The 22,180-nt window shown below is 45.5% G+C and overlaps 1 protein-coding gene across 1 annotated transcript in view; it reads left to right on the forward strand.

Annotated features, from left to right (window-relative positions):
• dpy (fibrillin-like protein dumpy) overlaps positions 1-22,180 on the forward strand; it is a gene marked incomplete at its 5' end in the record, with an annotated part of 63,138 nt that overhangs the window by 32,455 nt on the left and 8,503 nt on the right. The window contains 46 exons of the mRNA XM_026819602.1: positions 68-373; positions 441-758; positions 966-1,289; positions 1,604-1,915; positions 2,051-2,380; positions 2,459-2,761; positions 2,834-3,139; positions 3,220-3,537; positions 3,614-3,940; positions 4,223-4,531; positions 4,619-4,939; positions 5,017-5,322; positions 5,401-5,706; positions 6,038-6,349; positions 6,412-6,726; positions 6,898-7,212; positions 7,294-7,620; positions 7,691-7,990; positions 8,208-8,513; positions 8,615-8,926; positions 8,998-9,318; positions 9,410-9,724; positions 9,799-10,128; positions 10,362-10,664; positions 10,740-11,045; positions 11,337-11,984; positions 12,058-12,363; positions 12,620-12,934; positions 13,042-13,347; positions 14,250-14,555; positions 14,721-15,038; positions 15,120-15,443; positions 15,512-15,823; positions 15,891-16,223; positions 16,337-16,639; positions 16,888-17,193; positions 17,271-17,588; positions 17,664-17,996; positions 18,065-18,373; positions 18,455-18,775; positions 18,875-19,183; positions 19,780-20,079; positions 20,283-20,606; positions 20,997-21,323; positions 21,463-21,783; positions 21,865-22,134. Coding sequence (XP_026675403.1) covers positions 68-373; positions 441-758; positions 966-1,289; positions 1,604-1,915; positions 2,051-2,380; positions 2,459-2,761; positions 2,834-3,139; positions 3,220-3,537; positions 3,614-3,940; positions 4,223-4,531; positions 4,619-4,939; positions 5,017-5,322; positions 5,401-5,706; positions 6,038-6,349; positions 6,412-6,726; positions 6,898-7,212; positions 7,294-7,620; positions 7,691-7,990; positions 8,208-8,513; positions 8,615-8,926; positions 8,998-9,318; positions 9,410-9,724; positions 9,799-10,128; positions 10,362-10,664; positions 10,740-11,045; positions 11,337-11,984; positions 12,058-12,363; positions 12,620-12,934; positions 13,042-13,347; positions 14,250-14,555; positions 14,721-15,038; positions 15,120-15,443; positions 15,512-15,823; positions 15,891-16,223; positions 16,337-16,639; positions 16,888-17,193; positions 17,271-17,588; positions 17,664-17,996; positions 18,065-18,373; positions 18,455-18,775; positions 18,875-19,183; positions 19,780-20,079; positions 20,283-20,606; positions 20,997-21,323; positions 21,463-21,783; positions 21,865-22,134 — 14,757 coding nt within the window. The remainder of the gene's footprint in view (positions 1-67; positions 374-440; positions 759-965; positions 1,290-1,603; positions 1,916-2,050; positions 2,381-2,458; positions 2,762-2,833; positions 3,140-3,219; positions 3,538-3,613; positions 3,941-4,222; positions 4,532-4,618; positions 4,940-5,016; positions 5,323-5,400; positions 5,707-6,037; positions 6,350-6,411; positions 6,727-6,897; positions 7,213-7,293; positions 7,621-7,690; positions 7,991-8,207; positions 8,514-8,614; positions 8,927-8,997; positions 9,319-9,409; positions 9,725-9,798; positions 10,129-10,361; positions 10,665-10,739; positions 11,046-11,336; positions 11,985-12,057; positions 12,364-12,619; positions 12,935-13,041; positions 13,348-14,249; positions 14,556-14,720; positions 15,039-15,119; positions 15,444-15,511; positions 15,824-15,890; positions 16,224-16,336; positions 16,640-16,887; positions 17,194-17,270; positions 17,589-17,663; positions 17,997-18,064; positions 18,374-18,454; positions 18,776-18,874; positions 19,184-19,779; positions 20,080-20,282; positions 20,607-20,996; positions 21,324-21,462; positions 21,784-21,864; positions 22,135-22,180) is intronic.

Consider the following 22,180-nt stretch of genomic DNA (forward strand, 5'->3'; position numbering starts at 1 on the left):
TCTTGATAAAATCTGTAGTCTATTCATTCGTTCATGAATTTTTACACATAATACAATGTCCCAACAGCCGATGTTCCATCCAACCCGTGCAGCCCGTCACCCTGCGGACCGAACAGTAGATGTAGATCGAATAACGGCCAAGCAATATGTAGTTGTGTGCCAGGTTATTTAGGAAATCCGCCTAACTGTCGTCCAGAGTGTATAGTCAATTCAGAGTGCCCACAAAATGAAATTTGTACAAATCAAAAATGTAGAAATCCTTGCATCGGGACCTGCGGTTTAGGTGCTCGTTGCACAGTTGCAAATCGCAATCCCATTTGCCACTGTCCGGAAGGATTCACGGGTGATCCATTCGTTAGATGCCTTCCACCTCGTAAGTCCTCGCAACGTACTCAGGTATCCTTCAATGGCCTGTTTAATACATTTAAGCGGATTTTTAGCACCAGTTCCAACGGAACCGATAAACGTTTGCCAACCGTCACCCTGTGGACCCAATGCTCAGTGTCAGATAGCAGGAAACTCACCCTCTTGCTCCTGTTTACCCGATTTCATCGGTTCGCCACCGAATTGCAGGCCTGAGTGCGTCAGCAATAGCGAGTGTCCTAATAGTCAAGCATGCGTGAACCAAAAATGCAGAGATCCTTGCCCCGGGTCCTGTGGAACTAATGCTCAGTGTCGAACTGTCAGCCATACGCCAATGTGTTACTGTGATAATGGATACACCGGCGATCCTTTCACTCAATGCATTATTAGACCCAGTAAGAATTTTACATACCCAAAAACAGAATTCTTTTTATTTAATTTTAATAGTGAATCAATAATTCAGATATTTTTTTTAAATAACAATAATCCTTTGACTTTGTTTATTTAATAGTAATTATTAACACTTTGATTTAATAAGAATATTTAAATGTTTTAAATAAGATAAAGGGCGATCAATTATATTGCCACCTACGCTATTTTAGTTGAGGCCACCCAAGTGCAAGTGAATCCCTGTTTACCCTCCCCTTGCGGATCGAACGCGAGATGCACAGAGAGAAACGATGCAGGCTCTTGCACCTGCCTTCCGGGTTACGTGGGAAATCCTTACGACGGATGTAGACCAGAATGCGTTCTAGACTCTGACTGTTCACCTAATCGAGCTTGTATCAATTCTAAATGCGTTGACCCGTGCCCGGGAACGTGTGGTACCAACGCAGAGTGTCGAATTATTAATCACCGAGCTACTTGCTCTTGCTTTACTGGTTACACTGGTGACCCTTATCGATACTGTTCCGTCCAACCCATTGGTAAGTCTCATCCTAAACCTCCATAAATTACAATTGTTTAGCACATTTGCATCATAAAATATCGACCAATAAAAGATAATATAATGTTTCATGTACTAATCGTTAAATTCTAATGCTTGATACAATATTTTATATAATATTTCATAAAATAATTTACATTGCTACATATATAAAGATTAATTTTAAATGGTATTTCCTGTTAATTTCATGAAGTGATAAACCAGAAAAATTTTTCGTTTATACAATACGATAATGATGCAAATGAGTTAAATGTTTGTTTTAGAAGAAAATTATTTATTATATTGTCCCTCCAGTTTCTGATGCCCCGAAAGACCCTTGTGGAAATGCTCAGTGCGGTCCAAATAGCCAGTGCAGAGTGATAAACGAAGTAGCTGTTTGCTCTTGCACGCCGGGCTACGTTGGCACGCCACCGGGTTGTAGACCCGAGTGTGTCACTAGTTCAGAATGCGCCTCGGACAGAGCTTGCGTGAGGCAGAAGTGTACGAACCCGTGCCCTGCTTCCTGCGGACAGAATTCTAATTGCAGGGTGATCAATCACGCGCCTCTTTGCAGTTGCATGGGAGGCTACACCGGTGATCCGTTCACTGTGTGTTTCCCCATCCCGTGTAAGTAGAATATTTCGTTCTTTAGGAGGATTACAATTGATATACTTGTTAATATTATTCAATTTTTAATTCTGTTCTGTTAATGCCAATTATTAATTTCAATCTCAGTCATGACAATTTATAACACGTTTATAGTGACACCACCCGTTCAGAACGACGTCATTCCAAAAGATCCGTGCATTCCATCCCCATGTGGCGCCTATTCGGAATGTCGCAACATCGGCGGTATACCGTCTTGTTCTTGCTTAGCTACATACACTGGAAGTCCTCCAAATTGTAGACCAGAATGTAACATAAACTCGGACTGTGCCCCCAACCAAGCCTGTATGAATCAAAAATGTAGAGACCCTTGCCCTGGATCCTGTGCATCTCAAGCTCAATGCACTGTTATCAATCACGTCCCCACTTGCTCATGCCTGCCCGGTTACACCGGAGACCCGTTCACCAATTGCTTCCTCGAACCACGTAAGAGCCCCGAAAAGTATTAATTAATTCTTTAAATTGCATTTTGTCAATTATTATCTTGATGATAAAATATTATAGCTCGTCCGGTTGAAACTGACCCGTGCAATCCTTCGCCTTGCGGACCGAACGCACGTTGTGACAACGGCATTTGCAGTTGTTTGTCGGAATATTTCGGCGATCCGTACACGGGTTGCAGACCGGAATGCGTTCTCAGCAACGAATGTCCAACGAACAGAGCGTGTATTGTATACAAATGCGTCGACCCGTGCGTCGGTATTTGCGGACAGAATGCATTGTGCAACGTTTTCAACCACGTTCCCATGTGCAGTTGTCCCATGGGAATGTCCGGCAATGCTTTCATACTCTGTTCACCCGTCCAAGGTAGATAAACCACCCCCAGAGATTAATTTCTATGAATTTCAAAAATTTCTATGAATGTTTGTGAAATTCTAGTAACTACTGTGAGCGATCCTTGCAATCCGTCACCTTGTGGTCCCAATAGCCAATGCAGGCAAAACAATATGCAAGCTGTGTGCTCCTGCATAGACGGATACATCGGCGCTCCGCCTACTTGTAGACCAGAATGCACGGTTAGCTCGGACTGTCCACTAAACGAAGCTTGTACAAACCAAAGATGTAGTAATCCTTGTCCTGGAAGCTGTGGACTGAACGCGATTTGCAACGTCGTGAACCATAATCCCGTGTGTTCATGTAGAGAAAGACTGACCGGTGACCCATTCGTCAGATGTTATCCAATGCGTAAGAATTTGGAAAAGATTAATTTCATTCCTTCACTTCTAATAATAGTGGAAATAATGTAGCCTGTCTGATTTTCGAAGCTGAGAGGCCTCCGATTCCCACCAACCCCTGTCAGCCGTCCCCTTGTGGACCAAACGCGGAATGTCAAGCAATAAATGATCAACCGTCTTGTTCTTGCCTCCAAGAATTCATTGGCTCACCCCCTAATTGCCGACCCGAATGCGTCAGTAATAGCGAGTGTCCCAACCAATTCGCGTGCATCAATCGAAAATGTAGTGATCCTTGTATTAATTCCTGTGGATTGAATGCAATTTGCAACGTCGTCAGTCACACACCGATGTGCGCTTGCAACGATGGGTACATAGGAGATCCGTTTACCCAGTGTAATCCTCAACAATGTAAGAATAGAATTTAGTTCCCAAGTATTAGTACATCGATGAAGAACAAAGTGACCAAAACTTCTAATCGTTTCAGTCGACGTTCAAGTTAGCAGACCAGATCCTTGCACTCCGTCTCCCTGTGGGGCGAATGCAATCTGCAGGGTGCAACAAAACTCTGCTTCCTGTTCCTGTCAGAACGACTATATTGGGAATCCTTACGAGGGCTGCAGACCTGAATGTACCCTTAGTTCGGACTGTCCGACCAATCAGGCGTGTATCAGGTCAAAGTGTAGGGACCCTTGTCCAGGCACTTGTGGCCAGAACGCCCAATGTTACGTTGTCAATCACGCGGCTACGTGTACCTGCTTTGAACGGCACACCGGTGATCCCTTTGTGTACTGTACTCCTCTGAGAGAGCCACGTAAGATCATTTTTTTAAAAAAATCCATAACAAATATTTCATATTTATTATATTTGATGATATTATATTAGACAAGATAATTAGGAAGATTGAAAGCATATTTTATTATTTTACAGTAGAGGTTTGAAGCTTTAATTTAAAAGAGAAATCATAATTTGTTGTTGATCATTTTCTAAACTTGAGCAATTTTCGTGATGCCATAATTTTGTTGAGTAGTGTAATTCATATTCGGTATTTGTTAAAATAATTCATATACAAGAATAGTGGATGTCATATTTACAGAACCAAATCTAGCCAATCCTTGCGAGCCATCGCCTTGCGGACCTTACAGTCAATGTAGAGAGTCCAATGGCCAAGCTACGTGTTCTTGCTTGCCAAATTACACCGGCACTCCTCCCAATTGTCGACCAGAGTGTACAGTCAGCTCCGACTGCCCGTTGAACCGTGCCTGCAGGAATAATAAATGCGAGGATCCTTGTCCCAACTCTTGCGGTCAACAGAGCACGTGCAGAGTCATGAACCACAGTCCAATTTGTAGTTGCAAGCCAGGATTCACTGGCGATCCCTTCACTCAATGCTTCTTCAATCCACGTAAGCGTTCGACATAATCAATCCAAGTATTTCTTCCACATTTATATTTAAAAGGATCCGTCAATGAAAATTCATGTGGAATTCTAGCCCCACTGGTAGAGACGCCGACAGATCCCTGTATAAACTCACCCTGCGGACCGAACTCCCAATGTCGCAACATTAACGGCTCCCCGTCGTGTTCTTGTTCACCTAATTACCTTGGCGTCCCACCAAACTGTCGCCCAGAATGCGTAGTCAACACAGACTGTCCCAGGAACCAAGCGTGTATCCGTGAAAGGTGTCAGGATCCTTGCCCAGGGTCCTGTGGAATTAATAGCATCTGCGCGGTCCACAATCACGTCCCTGTTTGCACGTGTTTGGAAGGATACACCGGCGATCCTTTTACTAGTTGCCAACCCAAACCGATGAGTAAGTTTTAAGCACGATTTAAGTGAAAAGGATTTGACTTCTATAGATTTCATTAATCATGTGATGTTGAAATACAGTAGCGGAAGAGCCGGTAGTAGACCCTTGCAGCAGCTCGCCTTGTGGCCCCAACGCTCAATGTAATAATGGCCTGTGCTCCTGTCTACCTGAATACTTTGGAGACCCTTATATTGGTTGCCGACCGGAATGCGTTTTGAGCACAGACTGTCCCAACGATAAAGCGTGTATTAGAAATAAATGCGTGGACCCTTGCCCGGGAGCTTGTGGTCAAAACGCGGTCTGCAATATTATCAATCATATACCAATGTGCAGTTGCCCTCCAAATACCAATGGAAACGCTTTAATCGTGTGTTCTCCTATCCGAGGTACATATAAATATTGTTCCCCATAATAATCACTGAATTATCATTGTTTCTAATGATAATTGTTAATCGAATGAACAGTTCCTACGACGACGAGACCTTGCAACCCGTCCCCCTGCGGCCCGAACAGCATATGTAGAGAGGTGAACGATCAAGCGGTGTGCACATGTGCCCCAGAATACCTTGGAACCCCGCCACTGTGTAGACCTGAATGCACGATCAGTGCAGATTGCCGCAAGGATCAAGCTTGCGTCAACCAGAAATGTAGAAATCCGTGTCCAGGAACGTGCGGTGTCCAGGCCAGCTGTTTGGTCGTCAACCATAATCCCATTTGCTCTTGTCCGGAACGATATACTGGAGATCCCTTCATCCGATGCGAAATGATCAGTAAGGAGATGAACAATCAGATTCTATGTGCAGTTGCATCTCCTATAACAATTTTACCTCACTTAAGATGGTTTTATTAAAATTCTCAAGTGAATGTTGATACTAAGAATTTTTAAAATAGTTCAAGTCTGTTCAAGTCGTGTTTACTACGATAATCATCGGTTGAAGAAGTAATTGGAAAAAATATTTTTAGATGTTATCTTGGATTTTAATAGAACCACCTTAAAAGCCTTAAAGATTGCTGATTTAAGTGAACTGTGCGTAGGATGATAATATTAAAGCACAATTGCAATGGGATGATTTATTGATACATTTCGTTCGCCAATTGTAGAGGAAGTAATAGTACCCACGAACCCTTGTCAGCCGTCACCCTGCGGTCCATATTCTCAGTGTCAAGTGACCAACGACACCCCGTCCTGTAGCTGCCTGCCCGAGTACACAGGCGTCCCGCCCAACTGCAAACCCGAGTGCATATCGAACCCCGAGTGCCCCAGCCACCAAACCTGCGTGCGACAGAAATGCAGGGACCCGTGCCCGGGTCTCTGCGGCGAGAGTGCTGAATGCCACGTGACTTACCACGTGCCCAACTGCGTTTGCCCGAACGGTTTCACCGGCGATCCTTACACTCGTTGCACGATAATAAGTAAGGGAGAGATCGACTCGCGTTCGATTGTAGATGGACTAATCGTAATTTTTCTTTTCTAGCTCGCGACCCAGTTCAACCGTCGCCCTGCGCGGAAGGCGCTTGCGGCTCAAACGCGCTTTGCAGAGAACGAGACGGTCTCGGCGTTTGCTATTGCCCCTCTGAATACGTCGGCAATCCGTACGTAGGCTGTAGACCCGAGTGCGTGATTAACCCTGATTGTCCGACGAATCGAATGTGCGTCCGAAACAAATGCCAAGACCCGTGCCCCGGTACCTGCGGTCAAAACGCCGAATGCTCGGTAGTTAATCATCAACCGTTCTGCAATTGCCGGCCAGGATTCACTGGCGACCCATTTGTCGTGTGCAGCATGGATAGTAAGTGGAACGCACCTTCTAAATGTACAATGGCCCTCATTAATATAAGGGTACACTTCAGATGGGAATAACTTTTTTAATATTGGACCAATCAGTTATTCTCAATTAGAAGAATATTCAATTCATTCAATTATTCCCTGTATATTAATCGAACGCAACTTGTTTACCCAGTAATAGTTCCCAGTAAAGAGAACGTATGTAGCCCGTCACCCTGCGGCCCGAACAGTCAATGCAAAGAGATATCCGGGCAAGCCGTGTGCTCGTGTCTCCCGACGTACGTAGGCACACCTCCTGGATGTCGACCCGAGTGCGTATCCAGCTCCGAGTGCCCCACCCAGCTTGCGTGCAAAGACTACAAATGCGTGAACCCGTGCCCGAGCCCCTGCGGCCTGAACACCAAATGTGTAGTCGTGAACCACAGCCCCATATGCAGTTGCATGCCCGGATACAGCGGAGATCCTTTCACCATTTGCTCACAGATACCACGTAATACCATGACGATCCATTCCGAATTTTTGTAGAGATTCCTTCCTCGTGCAGTTAAGGAGCACAGATTATTAATTTTAGCTGTGACCCCCGGTCCAACGGAAAAAGACCCTTGCGTGCCATCTCCTTGCGGTAGCTTCGCCCAATGCAGGAACATACGTGATTCCGCTGCTTGTAGCTGCTTGGAAGGCTATACAGGCCAGCCTCCGAACTGTAGACCCGAGTGTACGATCAATTCCGAGTGCCAGAGCGACATGGCCTGCATCACAATGAAATGCAGAGACCCTTGCCCAGGCTCCTGCGGTTCCGGCGCGACCTGCGCCGTGGTTAATCACATTCCCGTGTGCAATTGCCCCGAAGGTTTCACAGGAAACCCGTTCACCTCGTGCCAATTATTGCCAGCCACACGTAAGAACCCTTCGTCCTTGAATGGAAGATCGACTGTAGCCTGTTTTTCTGAACTCGTTTGACTTTGCAGCGGCTCCGGTGGAGGACGAATGTACCCCGTCACCCTGTGGTCCCAATGCCGAGTGCATAAACGGTGTTTGCACGTGCCTGTCCGAGTTCCAAGGAAACCCGTACCTAGGATGTCGACCTGAATGCGTTCTAAACGCGGATTGTCCCCGAGACAGGGCCTGCTTGCGTAACAAGTGCATGGATCCCTGCCCTGGAACCTGTGGCGTAAATGCTAACTGTCTGGTTATCAATCACGTGCCCATGTGCAGCTGCCCTGGAAACATGACTGGAAACGCGTTCAGTCAATGTAACCCTCTGCAAGGTAGCCAAGTACCATTATGGGTTCTCCACGAATCCCTCATTTCTATGATCTTCAGATATTAAATGTTATTTGCAACGATGCATGCACTTCCCTGAAATTTTTAGTAATGATTTTTAAAACCGTGCGAGAACCCGAACATATAGAGAAAATTGATGTCCTGGTCCGATTCGAGATTTCCGGTTTTTTGCACACCTCTAATAATTTTTATGTCCACTAGATATGACACCCACCAACCCGTGTAGCCCGACACCCTGCGGATCCAATAGCGAGTGCAGAGTAGTAAACGGTCAGGCTGTGTGCTCTTGCATCCGTGGATTTTTAGGAAGCCCGCCCACCTGTAGACCCGAGTGCGTAGTGAGCACAGACTGTCCGCAGAACGAGGCCTGTTCCAATCAGAGGTGTATGAACCCTTGTCCAGGAACCTGCGGAATCGGAGCCAAGTGCAATGTCGTCAATCATAATCCCATCTGCAGCTGTCCCGTCCGTTACACCGGCGATCCGTTTATCCAGTGCATACCTTTCTGTAAGGATTCTTGGAATTGCGAGTCAACGTCCCTAATGAACCGTGAATTGAAATCAAATGGAAGATGACGATAAATTGAGATATCCATTTTTACATTCTAGTGGAAGAACCAGTAGTAGACCCTTGCCAACCATCACCCTGCGGCCCGAATTCTCAGTGTCAAGTGATCAACGACTCTCCCTCGTGCTCCTGTTTACCCGGCTTTTCTAGCAGTCCTCCCAACTGTCGCCCAGAATGCGTCAGCAACAGCGAGTGCCCTACTCAATTGGCCTGCATCAATCAGAAGTGTAGAGACCCGTGCACAGGATCTTGCGGAGCCGGTGCCAACTGTTACGTTGTCAGTCACACCCCTATGTGCACATGTCTGAACGGTTACACGGGTGATCCCTTCACCCAATGCGTTTTCAAAGAACGTAAGCATAATTTTCTAAAGAAGACCCTAACTCCCTGACAGTGCAAGCTTTAATGATATCTAATGTTCCAGCGACAGTTATTCCTATGTCCGTCGACCCGTGCAATCCATCCCCTTGCGGCTCGAACGCCGTTTGCAAAGAACTGAACGGTGCAGGATCGTGCACCTGCATTTCTAATTATATTGGAAACCCGTACGAAGGATGTCGACCGGAATGTCTTCTGAATTCCGATTGCCCCGCCAATCAAGCTTGCATGAATAACAAATGCAGAGACCCTTGCCCTGGAACCTGTGGTCGCAACGCAGAATGTCACGTTGTAAATCATTTACCGGTGTGCGAATGCTATCCTAGGTTCACCGGAAACGCGTTCGTTCTCTGTTCACCCATGCCAGGTACATTGCACGCAAGGAAACAATCTACCCTTTACTATATTTCATTATCGAATTCTCTTAAAAAGTGTCATTATTAATCATTCCCTTGCAGAAGTTGATCAAGCGATAAGTCGCCCCTGTAATCCATCCCCCTGCGGGCCCAACAGTCAATGCAGAGCGATCAATGGCCAATCGGTTTGCTCTTGTCTACCCGATTTGATCGGCAGCCCACCGTATTGTAGACCCGAATGCACGGGCAGCGCCGAGTGTGCCCCGAATCTGGCTTGTATCAATCAGAAATGCAGCAACCCTTGCCCCGGATCGTGTGGCTCGAACACGAGATGCGAAACGATCAATCATAATGCTATATGCGCTTGCCAACCCGGTTTCACTGGTGACCCACTCGTTGCATGTTTCGACTTGATAAGTAAGTCGAAATTCCTGATTTCTAAATGAATTTGTAGGAAACAGTGGTTTCTGATTTTCAACAATTTATTCTAGTGGATAAACCTTCACCTAACGTGCCATCATACGTAAACCCCTGCGTACCATCTCCCTGTGGGCCCTATTCCGAATGTCGCGATATAAACGGTCAAGCATCATGTGCCTGTTCGTCAGATTACATGGGAACACCGCCGAATTGCAGGCCAGAGTGTGTACGAAATTCAGAATGTCCTAGTAATCAAGCTTGCATTCAGAGGAAGTGTCGTTACCCTTGCGAAGGAGTTTGCGGTGTAGGCGCCCAGTGTTCTGTGATAAATCACACGCCTATTTGCACGTGCCCCGAAGGATTTTCTGGAGATCCTTTCACTAGATGCTCGCCCGCTCCAGGTAGAAATTTATTCCACGAATTAAGCTTCTATATTTAATTATTGAAGACAAGCTCCCAATTTTTTGAAATATATTTAAAATAAAAGTCATCGTCCTACGTGGCAATTTTTGACGAAAATTTCGTAATTTTTTGGATATTAATATACTGAAAAATAATTGGGAGTAAAACATTGCGTTAACGCACAATTGGCACTTTCTATGTTCATTCTCATTTAACGTTCTTTTTATTAAAGTGATAGAAATGGATAGACCTGTGGATTCTTGTGCAAATTGTGGCGCGAACACTCAGTGTCTCGGCGGAGTTTGCACCTGTTTGCCAGAGTATCAGGGAGACCCTTATCAGGGCTGCCGTCCAGAATGCGTTCTCAATATGGATTGCCCCAGAGATCGCGCTTGTATCAGGAACAAGTGTAACGACCCGTGCGCTGGTACTTGTGGCCAGAACGCCTTGTGCTCCATCGTGAATCATATCCCGATTTGTACCTGCCCGCCCGGAACTTCAGGAAACGCATTCGTAATTTGCTCTACCGTTCAAGGTACATACCAAGTAAATGGTTTATTTATGTGAGAATAATTAGGAGATTTAATTAATCATTTTGATCCGTGAATAGTACAAACGCCCAAAGACCCGTGCAACCCGTCACCCTGCGGACCAAATAGTCAGTGCAGGAAGATAAACGATCAAGCTGTCTGCTCTTGCATCCCTGGTTACTTGGACATGCCACCGAATTGCCGTCCCGAATGTATTCTTAGCTCGGACTGTCCTTCGAATATGGCTTGTAACAATCAGAAATGCGTGGATCCCTGTCCAGGAACTTGCGGAATCAGAGCAGAATGCGTGGTCGTTAATCACAATCCAATCTGTAGCTGCCCGTCCGACCTAACTGGCGATCCCTTCACTACGTGTGTCAGGAGACGTGAGTAATCAAACGTTACTTATTAACAGACTGCAGATTTTATAAATATGTAGGAAAACTGCGATTGCAGAAAACACGAAAGTACATATAAAGTAAATATCCTGATTTCTGGTCGTGTCACAATTTTTACTCACTGGCTTATTTTTCTATAATTTTAAGATAACATAAAATTATAGAAAATCATTTTCGAAATGAACATTACAAATGTTTTATTTAGCATAAAAATCCGCAGTCTGCTCATCGAAATTGACTTTTCTGTTTAAGCTAAGTTATTTATTTTATTCCAAATAGCTGAAGAACCTCAGGTAACGAACTCATGCTTGCCGTCTCCTTGCGGCCCGAACAGTCGCTGCCAAGTGATAAACAATTCTCCATCATGTTCCTGTCTACCCGAATTCCTCGGTTCCCCACCGAACTGTAAACCAGAGTGCGTCAGCAATAGCGAGTGCGCCACTAACTTAGCTTGCATAAATCAAAAATGTCGTGATCCATGCCCTGGTTCTTGCGGTGCAAATTCCGAGTGCCGAGTGGTCAGTCATACACCTATGTGCGTTTGTTCTTACGGCTTCGTTGGCGACCCGTTCGTCCAATGTTTTGCAAGACCAGAAGTTATGACGGAAGACGTGGAGCAACCAACCCCATGCATTCCATCCCCTTGTGGTTCGAACGCTAGGTGCAACGAATTAAACGGCGCAGCTTCTTGCACTTGTCTTCCGGATTACATTGGCAATCCTTACGAAGGTTGCCGACCGGAATGCATCATCAATTCTGACTGTACAGCCGATCAGGCTTGCATCAGGTCCAAATGTCAGAACCCTTGTCCAGGGTTCTGCGGTTTTAACGCTGTCTGCCAAGTCATCAATCACGCACCGATGTGCACTTGTCAATTCGGATACACCGGAGATCCGTTCGGACAGTGCAACGTCGTTCAAGAACTGCGTGAGTGGATCAAATCATTTGCAAATTACATCGATTGAAAAACAGTATTTTTTAACGTGAATATCCTTGACAGCGAAACCAGCAGATCCGTGCAATCCGTCTCCATGTGGCTTGAACAGTCAATGTCGGGAGTCCAATGGGCAAGCTATTTGTTCGTGTCTGCCTACGTTCTTGGGTAGCCCACCGATCTGCCGGGCAGAGTGTATAGCCAGCTCGGACTGTGCCACGAATCGCGCGTGCAAGAACCGCAAATGCGTGGACCCTTGCCCCGGAGTCTGTGGCATCAACGCGAGATGCGAGACGATCAATCACAGCCCGATTTGTAGTTGCAATTCAGGACATACCGGCGATCCGTTCGTTAGATGTTTCCGAGTTCCTAGTAAGTGACTACAGGATTTAATCAAGAATATCCAAATAGTCAATTTATAGCTTTTATTTTTTTATCGAGATATGAGAGTCAGTTCATTTTTTTTAAATAGAATGTCCAATATTTTTCTCGTATTTCAATAAAACATCAAATCCTGAGTGATATAATCCTGATATGATCCTGATGATCATAAAAGTTTATCTGGGTATTTACGATATATTTATATTCGTGATTGGAAGACAGTTCTAAGTGAATGATGTTTCTGCAGTTCCAGCCGAACCAGTGAACCCATGTGTACCTTCACCCTGTGGCCCGTTCTCTATATGCCGCGTTCTTACGGAAACTCCCAGCTGTTCTTGCATGGACAATTACATAGGATCACCGCCGAACTGTCGACCAGAATGTACTATAGATTCGGAATGCGCCAGTAACAGAGCTTGTCTCCGGCAGAAGTGTACAGACCCTTGTCCAGGTTCATGTGGCACGGGAGCTCAGTGCTTAGTAGTGAACCACATGGCAGTATGCATTTGTCCTCAGGGTTACACTGGCGATCCGTTTGTCAATTGCTTCTTGGAATCTCCTCGTAAGCTCGAATTCTATTGTGAAAATCTTTCTTTTCACCTCTCGTTGGGTGTAAAATAATTTGCGAGGAGCAGAGATCATAAATATTGTTCGGATTGTTTCTGGCAGCTTCACCACCGGTTCCCCAAGACGCTTGCAATCCTTCACCGTGCGGTTCCAATGCGGTTTGTCGCGATGGTACTTGCACTTGTATACCGGACTACCGAGGAGATCCATACTATGGCTGTCGACCAGAATGCGTTCAGAATCCAGATTGTCCTTTGGATAGGGCCTGTAACCGCAACAGGTGTTTCGACCCTTGCACTGGTGTTTGCGGTCAGAACGCTGAGTGCGTGGTCATAAATCACACACCTATGTGCAACTGTCCCGATGGCATGTCCGGAAACGCATTCACCGCGTGTTATCCGGTTATGGGTAAATCTACTAAATATTTTATTAAACTCAGTCGTAAATAATACAAGTAATGATACATTACACGCTTTGTCAGATCCAATCATAAATAATACGAATAATAATGCAAGTAATGATACATTACATGTTTTGACAGATCGAGTCATAAATAATACGGAAAATAATACGATTAATGACAGAGAGAAAGTTGAAATATAGTCGAGGAGAAAATATCGAAATTCGTGTAAAGCTGTGGGGTTGATGTCCCTCGCACCTTTAACAAAAAAAGTTGAGATGACACGCTATAAACTCAGTAAAGTACTGCTGTATTTTCCATCTATTTAATTATATTTGGAGTTCCAAATACAAAATCCCATTCTGTAAAATAGTGATTATAACATTGAGAATTATTCTAATTTGGGAGTCCAAGTAAATTCTGTAAAAGAACATTAGTGAGGTCGTAAAATTCAGCCTGTCAAAACAGTTATCTGTTGCGATCATCCGCTCAGTTCCGTTTTTACCAGATAGAAAAATGTAGCCGGTGGAAGAGATTTAGTGCGGTCGTAAAATTCGGCCTGTCATAAAAATTACTGCAGCTTACCTGTCAAAACACTAATTTCAGGTAGGATTTGGTTCTGAGGCGGGTAAGGGCCGACTAAGTAAATTTACTTAGTGCCCAATCCTATAAGCTTTTTACAATGGGCGACTTTTACGATCTCGGTATATCTCTTCTACCAACTATCCCACTGACAAGCTGAAAAGTATATCGGTATACTAATAGATTTACAGCACGTCATCACGACTTCTTTTATTAAAGGTGTAAACGACAGGAATCCCGCTGTTTTACGAGAATTGTTCTATCGTCCCCTCGACTATACCAGCTCTAAGGCCCCTTCGGAGAATAAAGAAAATCGTTTCGTTTTCAGACCCAATAGTAGCAGAACCCTGCAATCCGTCACCCTGTGGTCCGAATAGTAGGTGTCAAAACATCGGCGGGCAAGCTGTCTGCTCCTGTGCCTCCGATTATATCGGGAGCCCTCCTGCCTGTCGACCAGAGTGTCTAGTCAACAGCGACTGTCCTTTGAACGAGGCCTGTGTCAATCTGAAGTGTAGGGATCCGTGTCCAGGGTCTTGCGGAGTGTCAGCCAGATGTCAAGTGGTCAATCACAATCCCATTTGCAGTTGTCCACCAGTATTCACCGGCGATCCTTTCGTGCGCTGTTTCCCGAGACGTAGGTGTTTTTACACCTTCTTTAATTTAACACTAGAACTACCAAAATGGATTAAAAAGACATATTTTTAAATAAAAAGTATCTATACAAAAAATATATCGGTATTTCTAGTGTTAATTATAATTTATTTGACTCTATTTGATATATAATCGACTCTTTCTAAAGCCGAGGAACCCGTGCAACCGACGAACCCATGTGAACCATCACCCTGCGGTCCTAATTCGTTCTGTCAAGTGATCAACGATTCTCCATCGTGTACGTGCAGGCCGGAGTTCATTGGAGCTCCTCCAAATTGTAGACCTGAGTGCGTCAGCAACAGCGAGTGTGGCAGTCAATTAGCGTGCATCAACCGGAAATGCAGAGACCCTTGTCCTGGTTCCTGCGGATCGAACGCCGAGTGCCGTGTCGTGAATCACGTCCCCGCGTGCACTTGCGCGAAGGACTACACGGGAGATCCTTTCGTTCAATGCATTCTCAGGCAACGTAAGCGTCTCGGTGATCCGTTCACGAAATTCTCTAGTCAGACGAGATGAATGGAATTTATATGTTCGTTTTTCGTTTTAGCGACGACGATGACTCCAGTCCGGCCTTGTCAGCCGTCACCGTGCGGAGCTAATGCCATTTGCCGAGAGCAGAATGGCCTCAGCTCCTGCACCTGCCTACTCGAGTACATCGGCAATCCATATGAAGGATGCCGACCGGAATGCACTCGATCGACAGACTGTCCTTCTCATCTGGCTTGCATTAGATCGAAATGCCAGAATCCTTGTCCCGGTTCCTGCGGTGCGAACACCAATTGTCAGGTGGTGAACAATCTACCTGTGTGCACTTGTATACCTCAATACACCGGTGATCCTTACGTAAACTGCGCGTACAAAATTCCGACACGTGAGTAATTCGAATTGCGATGGAACAAAATTTATTTAAAACGGAAATTAATAAGAGTAACATTGTAGTTGAAGAAAAAGACAGGGACGTGTGCCAACCGTCCCCCTGCGGTCCAAACAGCCAATGCCAGAACGTGAATGGTCAAGCAGTATGCTCCTGTTTACCTCAATACGTAGGAACTCCTCCAAACTGCAGGCCTGAATGCGTAGTCAACTCGGAATGCAATTCGAATTTGGCTTGCGTCAACCAGAAGTGTAGAGATCCTTGCCCAGGCACCTGTGGTCGCAACGCTCGATGTAAGGTCGTTCATCACAGCCCCATTTGCAGCTGCGGACAGGATTTAACAGGAGATCCATTCGTTTACTGCTTCGCTTTACCAAGTAAGTTAAAAAAAAAAAAAAACAAGATTTTTCGCCGAGAACAGGTTTTAAATATTTTACTTCGTAGCACCGAAACCGGAAGATCAGTACCCGAAAGACCCATGCGTTCCGTCTCCCTGTGGACCGAACGCGATGTGCAAAGCGATTGGTGACACCCCAGTGTGCACATGCATAAACAACTACATCGGAATGCCACCTAATTGTCGACCGGAGTGTTCGATAAATTCAGATTGCACAGCGAACAGAGCTTGCATTCGAGAGAAGTGCAGAGATCCTTGCCCAGGGTCCTGCGGCTTGAACGCCCGTTGCACGATCGTCAACCACACGCCAGCTTGCACCTGTCCGGAAGGATACACCGGTGATCCTTTCACCAGTTGCTCACCAAACCCTCCACCATCCAGTAAGAGAATTTCGAATAAAACTTCTTTCTAAAATATCCTGTTTTACATAGTGTTCAACTATTTTAATGAGTCACCCTATATTACTTGGATTACATTAAATATTTCATTCCAGTCATGGAATCTCCATCGGATCCGTGCAACCCATCACCCTGCGGACCAAACGCGCAGTGCGATAACGGTGCCTGTAGTTGTATACCCGGTTACTTGGGAGACCCGTACACCATTTGTCGTCCCGAGTGCGTTATAAACACGGACTGTCCTCGGAACGAAGCTTGCATACTGCACAAATGCAGAAATCCATGCGTGGGAACTTGCGGACTGAGCGCTGAGTGCAATGTAATCAATCATCTACCTATGTGCAGCTGTCCGAGAGATACGACAGGCAATGCTTTCGTTTCGTGTAGCCCATTCCAAGGTTTGTTCTTTAATCACTTTTTAATAACCATAAATCGCAATATTACTGTTAAATAAAGACGAGGCATTTGTTTGTCCAAATGATGTACAAAAGCTTTAGTAGTGTAAGTCATTTTCCAGTCAACCTATGCCTTGCATTCCAAATGCTAATATGCATTTCCGGTACCTCCCAATTCCAAAAAGTGACTTACACTACTATAATATTTACTTCTTCATATAGTGACGTGTAATATAATTTGAATATTGCAGAAACGAGTACAACCGACCCGTGCAATCCATCGCCGTGCGGTCCGAACAGCCACTGCCGATCCTCCAATGGTCAAGCCGTATGCAGCTGCGTGACTGGATTCAAGGGTGTACCACCGTCCTGTAGACCAGAGTGCATAGTCAGCTCTGATTGTCCTCGCAACCGAGCTTGCAGCAATCAGAAATGCATAGACCCTTGCCTCGGTGCTTGCGGATTGTCCGCGCAGTGTTCCGTGATCAATCACAATCCCGTGTGCAGCTGCTTCGAGCAGTACACCGGGGACCCATTCGTTCAATGCGTCCCACAAAGTAAGACGAATTTATCCCTGGTTGCCGTTCCGTTTCTGAAGAACAATTTTTTTCGAGCATGAAAATTCCCTTTACAGCAAAAGAGCCAGAAGTCCCGGTAAACCCCTGCCAACCATCACCCTGCGGCCCGAATGCCCAATGCCGCGTGATCAACGGCGCACCCTCTTGTTCCTGTCTGCCTGAATTCACGGGCACCCCGCCAAACTGCAAACCCGAGTGCGTGAGCAACACCGAATGCCCGACGAGCCAAGCTTGCATCAATCAGAGATGCAGAGACCCGTGCCCCGGTTCCTGCGGCAGGAACACTGAATGCAGGACGATAAGCCACACCCCCATGTGCACTTGCGTTAATTCATTCACAGGAAACCCGTTCGTACAATGCACACCCCAACCAAGTAAGACGACACCCTCTACCAATCATTTCTCACAGGTTCGTAAGGCATTAGTTTAATTTGTTGTGTGCCTTGCAGTTGAAGATATTCCAGAAAAAACAAACCCGTGTCAGCCGTCCCCCTGCGGTCCAAACGCCGTTTGCCGCGAGTCTTACGGCTCTGCCCAATGCACCTGTTTACCCGATTTCTACGGCAACCCATACGAAAATTGTAGACCAGAATGTCTTATCAATTCCGATTGTCCGTTTAACCGAGCTTGCATAAGGAACAAGTGTCAGGATCCCTGTCCCGGCACCTGCGGCTTCAATGCCGAGTGCCAGGTGGTCAATCACATCCCGGCATGCAGTTGCAGTTCAGGTTACACCGGCGATCCGTTTAGATATTGCAATCTACTACTTCAACAGGAGCCTCGTAAGTTTCCCGAAAAAGTATAAAATTCCTGAATCTTGAGATGGTCTAACAGTAAGATGCTTCGATAGCTGTACCAAGCTCCAACCCATGCGAACCATCACCCTGCGGACCCAACAGCCAGTGCCGCAACTTGAACGGTCAAGCCAGTTGCTCCTGTTTGCCCGATTTTAAAGGCACTCCGCCCAGATGTAGACCAGAGTGCGTAGTGAGCTCGGAGTGCCCCAGTAATAGGGCTTGCGTGAATCAGAAATGTATTGACCCTTGCCCCGGTGTCTGCGGAATCGACGCGAGGTGTGAGACTTTCCATCACAGCCCCATTTGTAGCTGCGGCGTCGATCAGACGGGAGATCCATTCGTAAAATGCTTTGACGTTACCAGTAAGTTCACCATACAGAAAGATACCGAAGGGAAACTGTATCTCTGGAAATGTCGTCGTTCACCTTGCGACCCTGTTTTAGCAACTGGTCCTCTTGTACCCGTGAACCCCTGCGTTCCGTCGCCCTGCGGCCCGTTCTCGCAATGCCAATATTCAGGAGGTGTTCCATCCTGCTCCTGCTTACCAAATTACGTAGGCTCGGCACCCAATTGTAGACCGGAGTGTACCATTAACTCGGACTGCACCAGTGACAAGGCTTGCGTCAGAGAGAAGTGCAGAGACCCGTGCCCTGGTTCTTGTGGAACAAATGCCCTGTGCACTGTTATCAATCACACGCCTGCGTGCACTTGCCCCAGAGACTATACCGGAGACCCGTTCACCAATTGCCGTTTCATGCCCACGTGTAAGAACACTGATAGGATAATTTAAACTGAACCGAATTTAATTGATTTTAAACCGAACCCGTCTCACTATTGATTAATTTTATTGATGTGAAATGCAGCGGTACTCCCAGCATCCTCAGACCCGTGCAACCCGTCACCCTGTGGACCCAATGCTCTCTGCACCGGAGACGGTGTATGCAGTTGCATGAACGATTACCGTGGTGATCCTTATCAAGGCTGCAGACCAGAATGTGTTCAGAATTCTGATTGCAATTACAACAGAGCTTGCTCCAACAATAAATGCGTGGATCCGTGCGTAGGAATCTGTGGCCAGAACGCTGAGTGCGTTGTCGTGAACCATATTCCCACGTGCAGTTGTGTGCGAGACTTTGAAGGAGATCCGTTCGCCCTCTGTAGACCCGTTCAAAGTGAGTGTAACTACCCCTTAATTAACCCTCTGCATTCTTAGGTCACTCTACTACTTCATCTTAAAATTCTCAAGACAGTTCTATCGATAATAGAATTAAATTTAGTTCAAATTTGGTATAAAGCTTTTAGAAACACGTGGTTGAATTTTTAAAGACTGAGGCTGCCTATGTAAAGAGCAATTAAAAATTTAATTTTTATGTACATGCAGAACTCATTAATATTCGGACGTATTTCAAAACGGACTAATTTTTTTTGTGGATACAACAACGAAAGTCCTGTTTCTCATGAAATATGTAATAATATTTTTAATAACTTTTTTTTAGGGACCATTAGTCTTTGAAAATGTAACTACGTCTTTTTAAAATCTTTACCGAGTAGTATATCGAATTTTATTATCGATAGAACTCCTTAAAATTACCTCTGGAATGACAATATTATTAATTTATTGCACTCCTCTGCTATTAATTATTTGGAGCGCAAAAGATTAATAATACCAAAGTTGTCAGAGAGTCAAAGGGAAAAATAATTATGCAGCAAAGGATTAAGAATCAAGAATCGAAGGACTGTTAATTATTAATTTATTGTACCCTGATAGAACGCGTGAAACCGTGCGAACCCTCGCCTTGCGGACCCAACAGCATTTGCCGCGAGTTCGGCGAACAAGCGTCCTGCTCCTGCCTCCCTGGATACTTCGGAACTCCACCCAGCTGCAGACCCGAGTGTCTGGTCAACTCTGACTGCGAGCAGAGCAGAGCTTGCGTGAACGAGCGTTGCCAAAACCCCTGCGAGAACGCTTGCGGTCAGGGTGCACTGTGCACCGTGCGAAATCACAACCCTATTTGCAGTTGCCCCGTTCAGTATTCCGGTGATCCGTTCGTCAGCTGTTTCCCCATGAGTAAGTAGCCCAGAAGTCCAATTTAAATCGATACAGTCCACTTAAAAAATAATTTGTTCTCCAAATCGACGAAGCATATTTGAATGACGTGAATTTATGGGATGGATTAGATTTTTTATTATAAGAAACTGTCATCCCTGAAAGCATCGAATGTCTGTGAAAAATTGTTAACCAAGCAACCAAACATCTTTGTCAACGAACAGAACCGCAATACGAAGAACCCAGCCAGGACCCGTGCAAACCCTCGCCATGTGGACCGAACTCCCAATGCACAGTGTCGTCAGATAATAAAGCCTCCTGTGCCTGTATGCCCGAGTTCGTAGGCTCGCCTCCCAACTGTAGACCCGAATGCCTTGTGAACAGCGAGTGCCCCGGAAATCGAGCCTGCGTTAAGCAGAAGTGTACCGATCCCTGTTCCGGACTCTGCGGCGCTAATGCGCTCTGCCAAGTCACCCTGCATTACATCCGTTGCGCGTGTCCCGAGGGATACACCGGGGACCCATTCACTGTTTGTTCCGTGGCCAAGAGTAAGACATCCAAATCCCCAATGCGAATAATCGAATGCAAACCGGGCGAGAGATTTAATTCGCGAGTTTCTCTTCACTTCATCGGAATTGTTCAAGTTTCATCGTATTTTCTGTTTTAGTTACTTTGTACATACTGTATATAGAGACTGTACGATACAGAGAAACATTGCATGTATATTATCATATACCTGAAAGTAGCACTTGATACATAATTTAGATTTTGTTCATACACGTTCTCCATTCTCTTATCTTCTTCATTTCTCGATTTCATCTTTCTTCGAGTTCTCTATTTTTGTAAATTAACTTTTCATCACGCAACTTCTTGTAAATTAACCACTCGTTTCATATCTAAATGTGAAACTAATCTTAAAAATTTCGATTTTATTTTAGCACCCGAGCCGCGACCAGTGCCGTCGAGACCGTGCAGTCCTTCACCTTGCGGAGTCAATGCCTATTGTAGAGAGAGGTATAACACCGCGTACTGTGAGTGTCTGCCGGACTTCAGAGGAAATCCATACGAAGGTTGTCAACCGGAGTGTTTGGTGAACACCGAGTGTCCGAAGTCTCAGGCTTGCATCAGGACCAAGTGCCAGGATCCTTGTCCTGGTACTTGCGGCGTGGGAGCAATCTGCACCGTGTCCAATCACATTCCCATCTGCTCTTGCCCAGCACCTACCATTGGAGACGCGTTCACAATTTGTCAAGCCGTTGCCGAAGGTACTTCATAATTTTAGATATAAACTAGTAATAGAACTTCATTTTTTTCAATAAGCATTTGGAATCTCATTCATTTTATTTCTAGTAATTATTATTATCCAATTTGATTTTATTCCGTTTTACTTTGAAATTATATTAGGTCCCAAAGAAACGGATCCTTGTTCGCCATCTCCATGCGGACCGAATACGATCTGCGATAAGGTGGGCGACACAGCCGTCTGCAAGTGCCTACCCGGTCTTCAAGGAATACCCTCGAGCATCACAGGTTGTCATCCAGAGTGCGTAATCAGTTCGGACTGTCCCGGAGACAAGGCGTGCATCAATAATAAATGCATCAACCCCTGTTCGCAAAACGTGTGCGGTATCAAGGCTGTTTGCAAAGCGATCAATCATAGTCCGCTATGCAGCTGCCCGACCCCGTTAATTGGAAATCCATTCGAGGAATGTTACACGAAAATTGGTAATTGAAATACTCCTTATTTATGTCCAGCAGATTATTTTTAGTACACATTTAACATCCTTTTGACTAATCCTTTTATAGAAATTGACCCCTGCAATCCATCTCCGTGCACTTATAACGGCGAGTGCAGAGTCAGAAACGGTGTCGCGGTGTGTATTTACCCGGAATGCGTTATCAATTCCGATTGTCCTCGAGACAGAGCTTGCTTCGCGCAAAGGTGCAAAGACCCTTGCATCGGCGCTTGCGGAGTCAACTCGCTTTGTCAGACCGTGAACCACAAGCCCGTCTGCTCGTGTCCGCCTGGATTCACTGGAAATGCTCGAATACAGTGCATGATTCCAACTGTTGAAGGTAATTATTCGAAATGCCATGGTGATTCTTCTAGATAGAAATCAAA

The sequence above is a fragment of the Ceratina calcarata genome, unplaced genomic scaffold, assembly GCF_001652005.2.
Source record: "Ceratina calcarata isolate Rehan_Ccalc_2016 unplaced genomic scaffold, ASM165200v1 scaffold154.2, whole genome shotgun sequence".
NCBI classification, from domain to species: domain Eukaryota; kingdom Metazoa; phylum Arthropoda; class Insecta; order Hymenoptera; family Apidae; genus Ceratina; species Ceratina calcarata.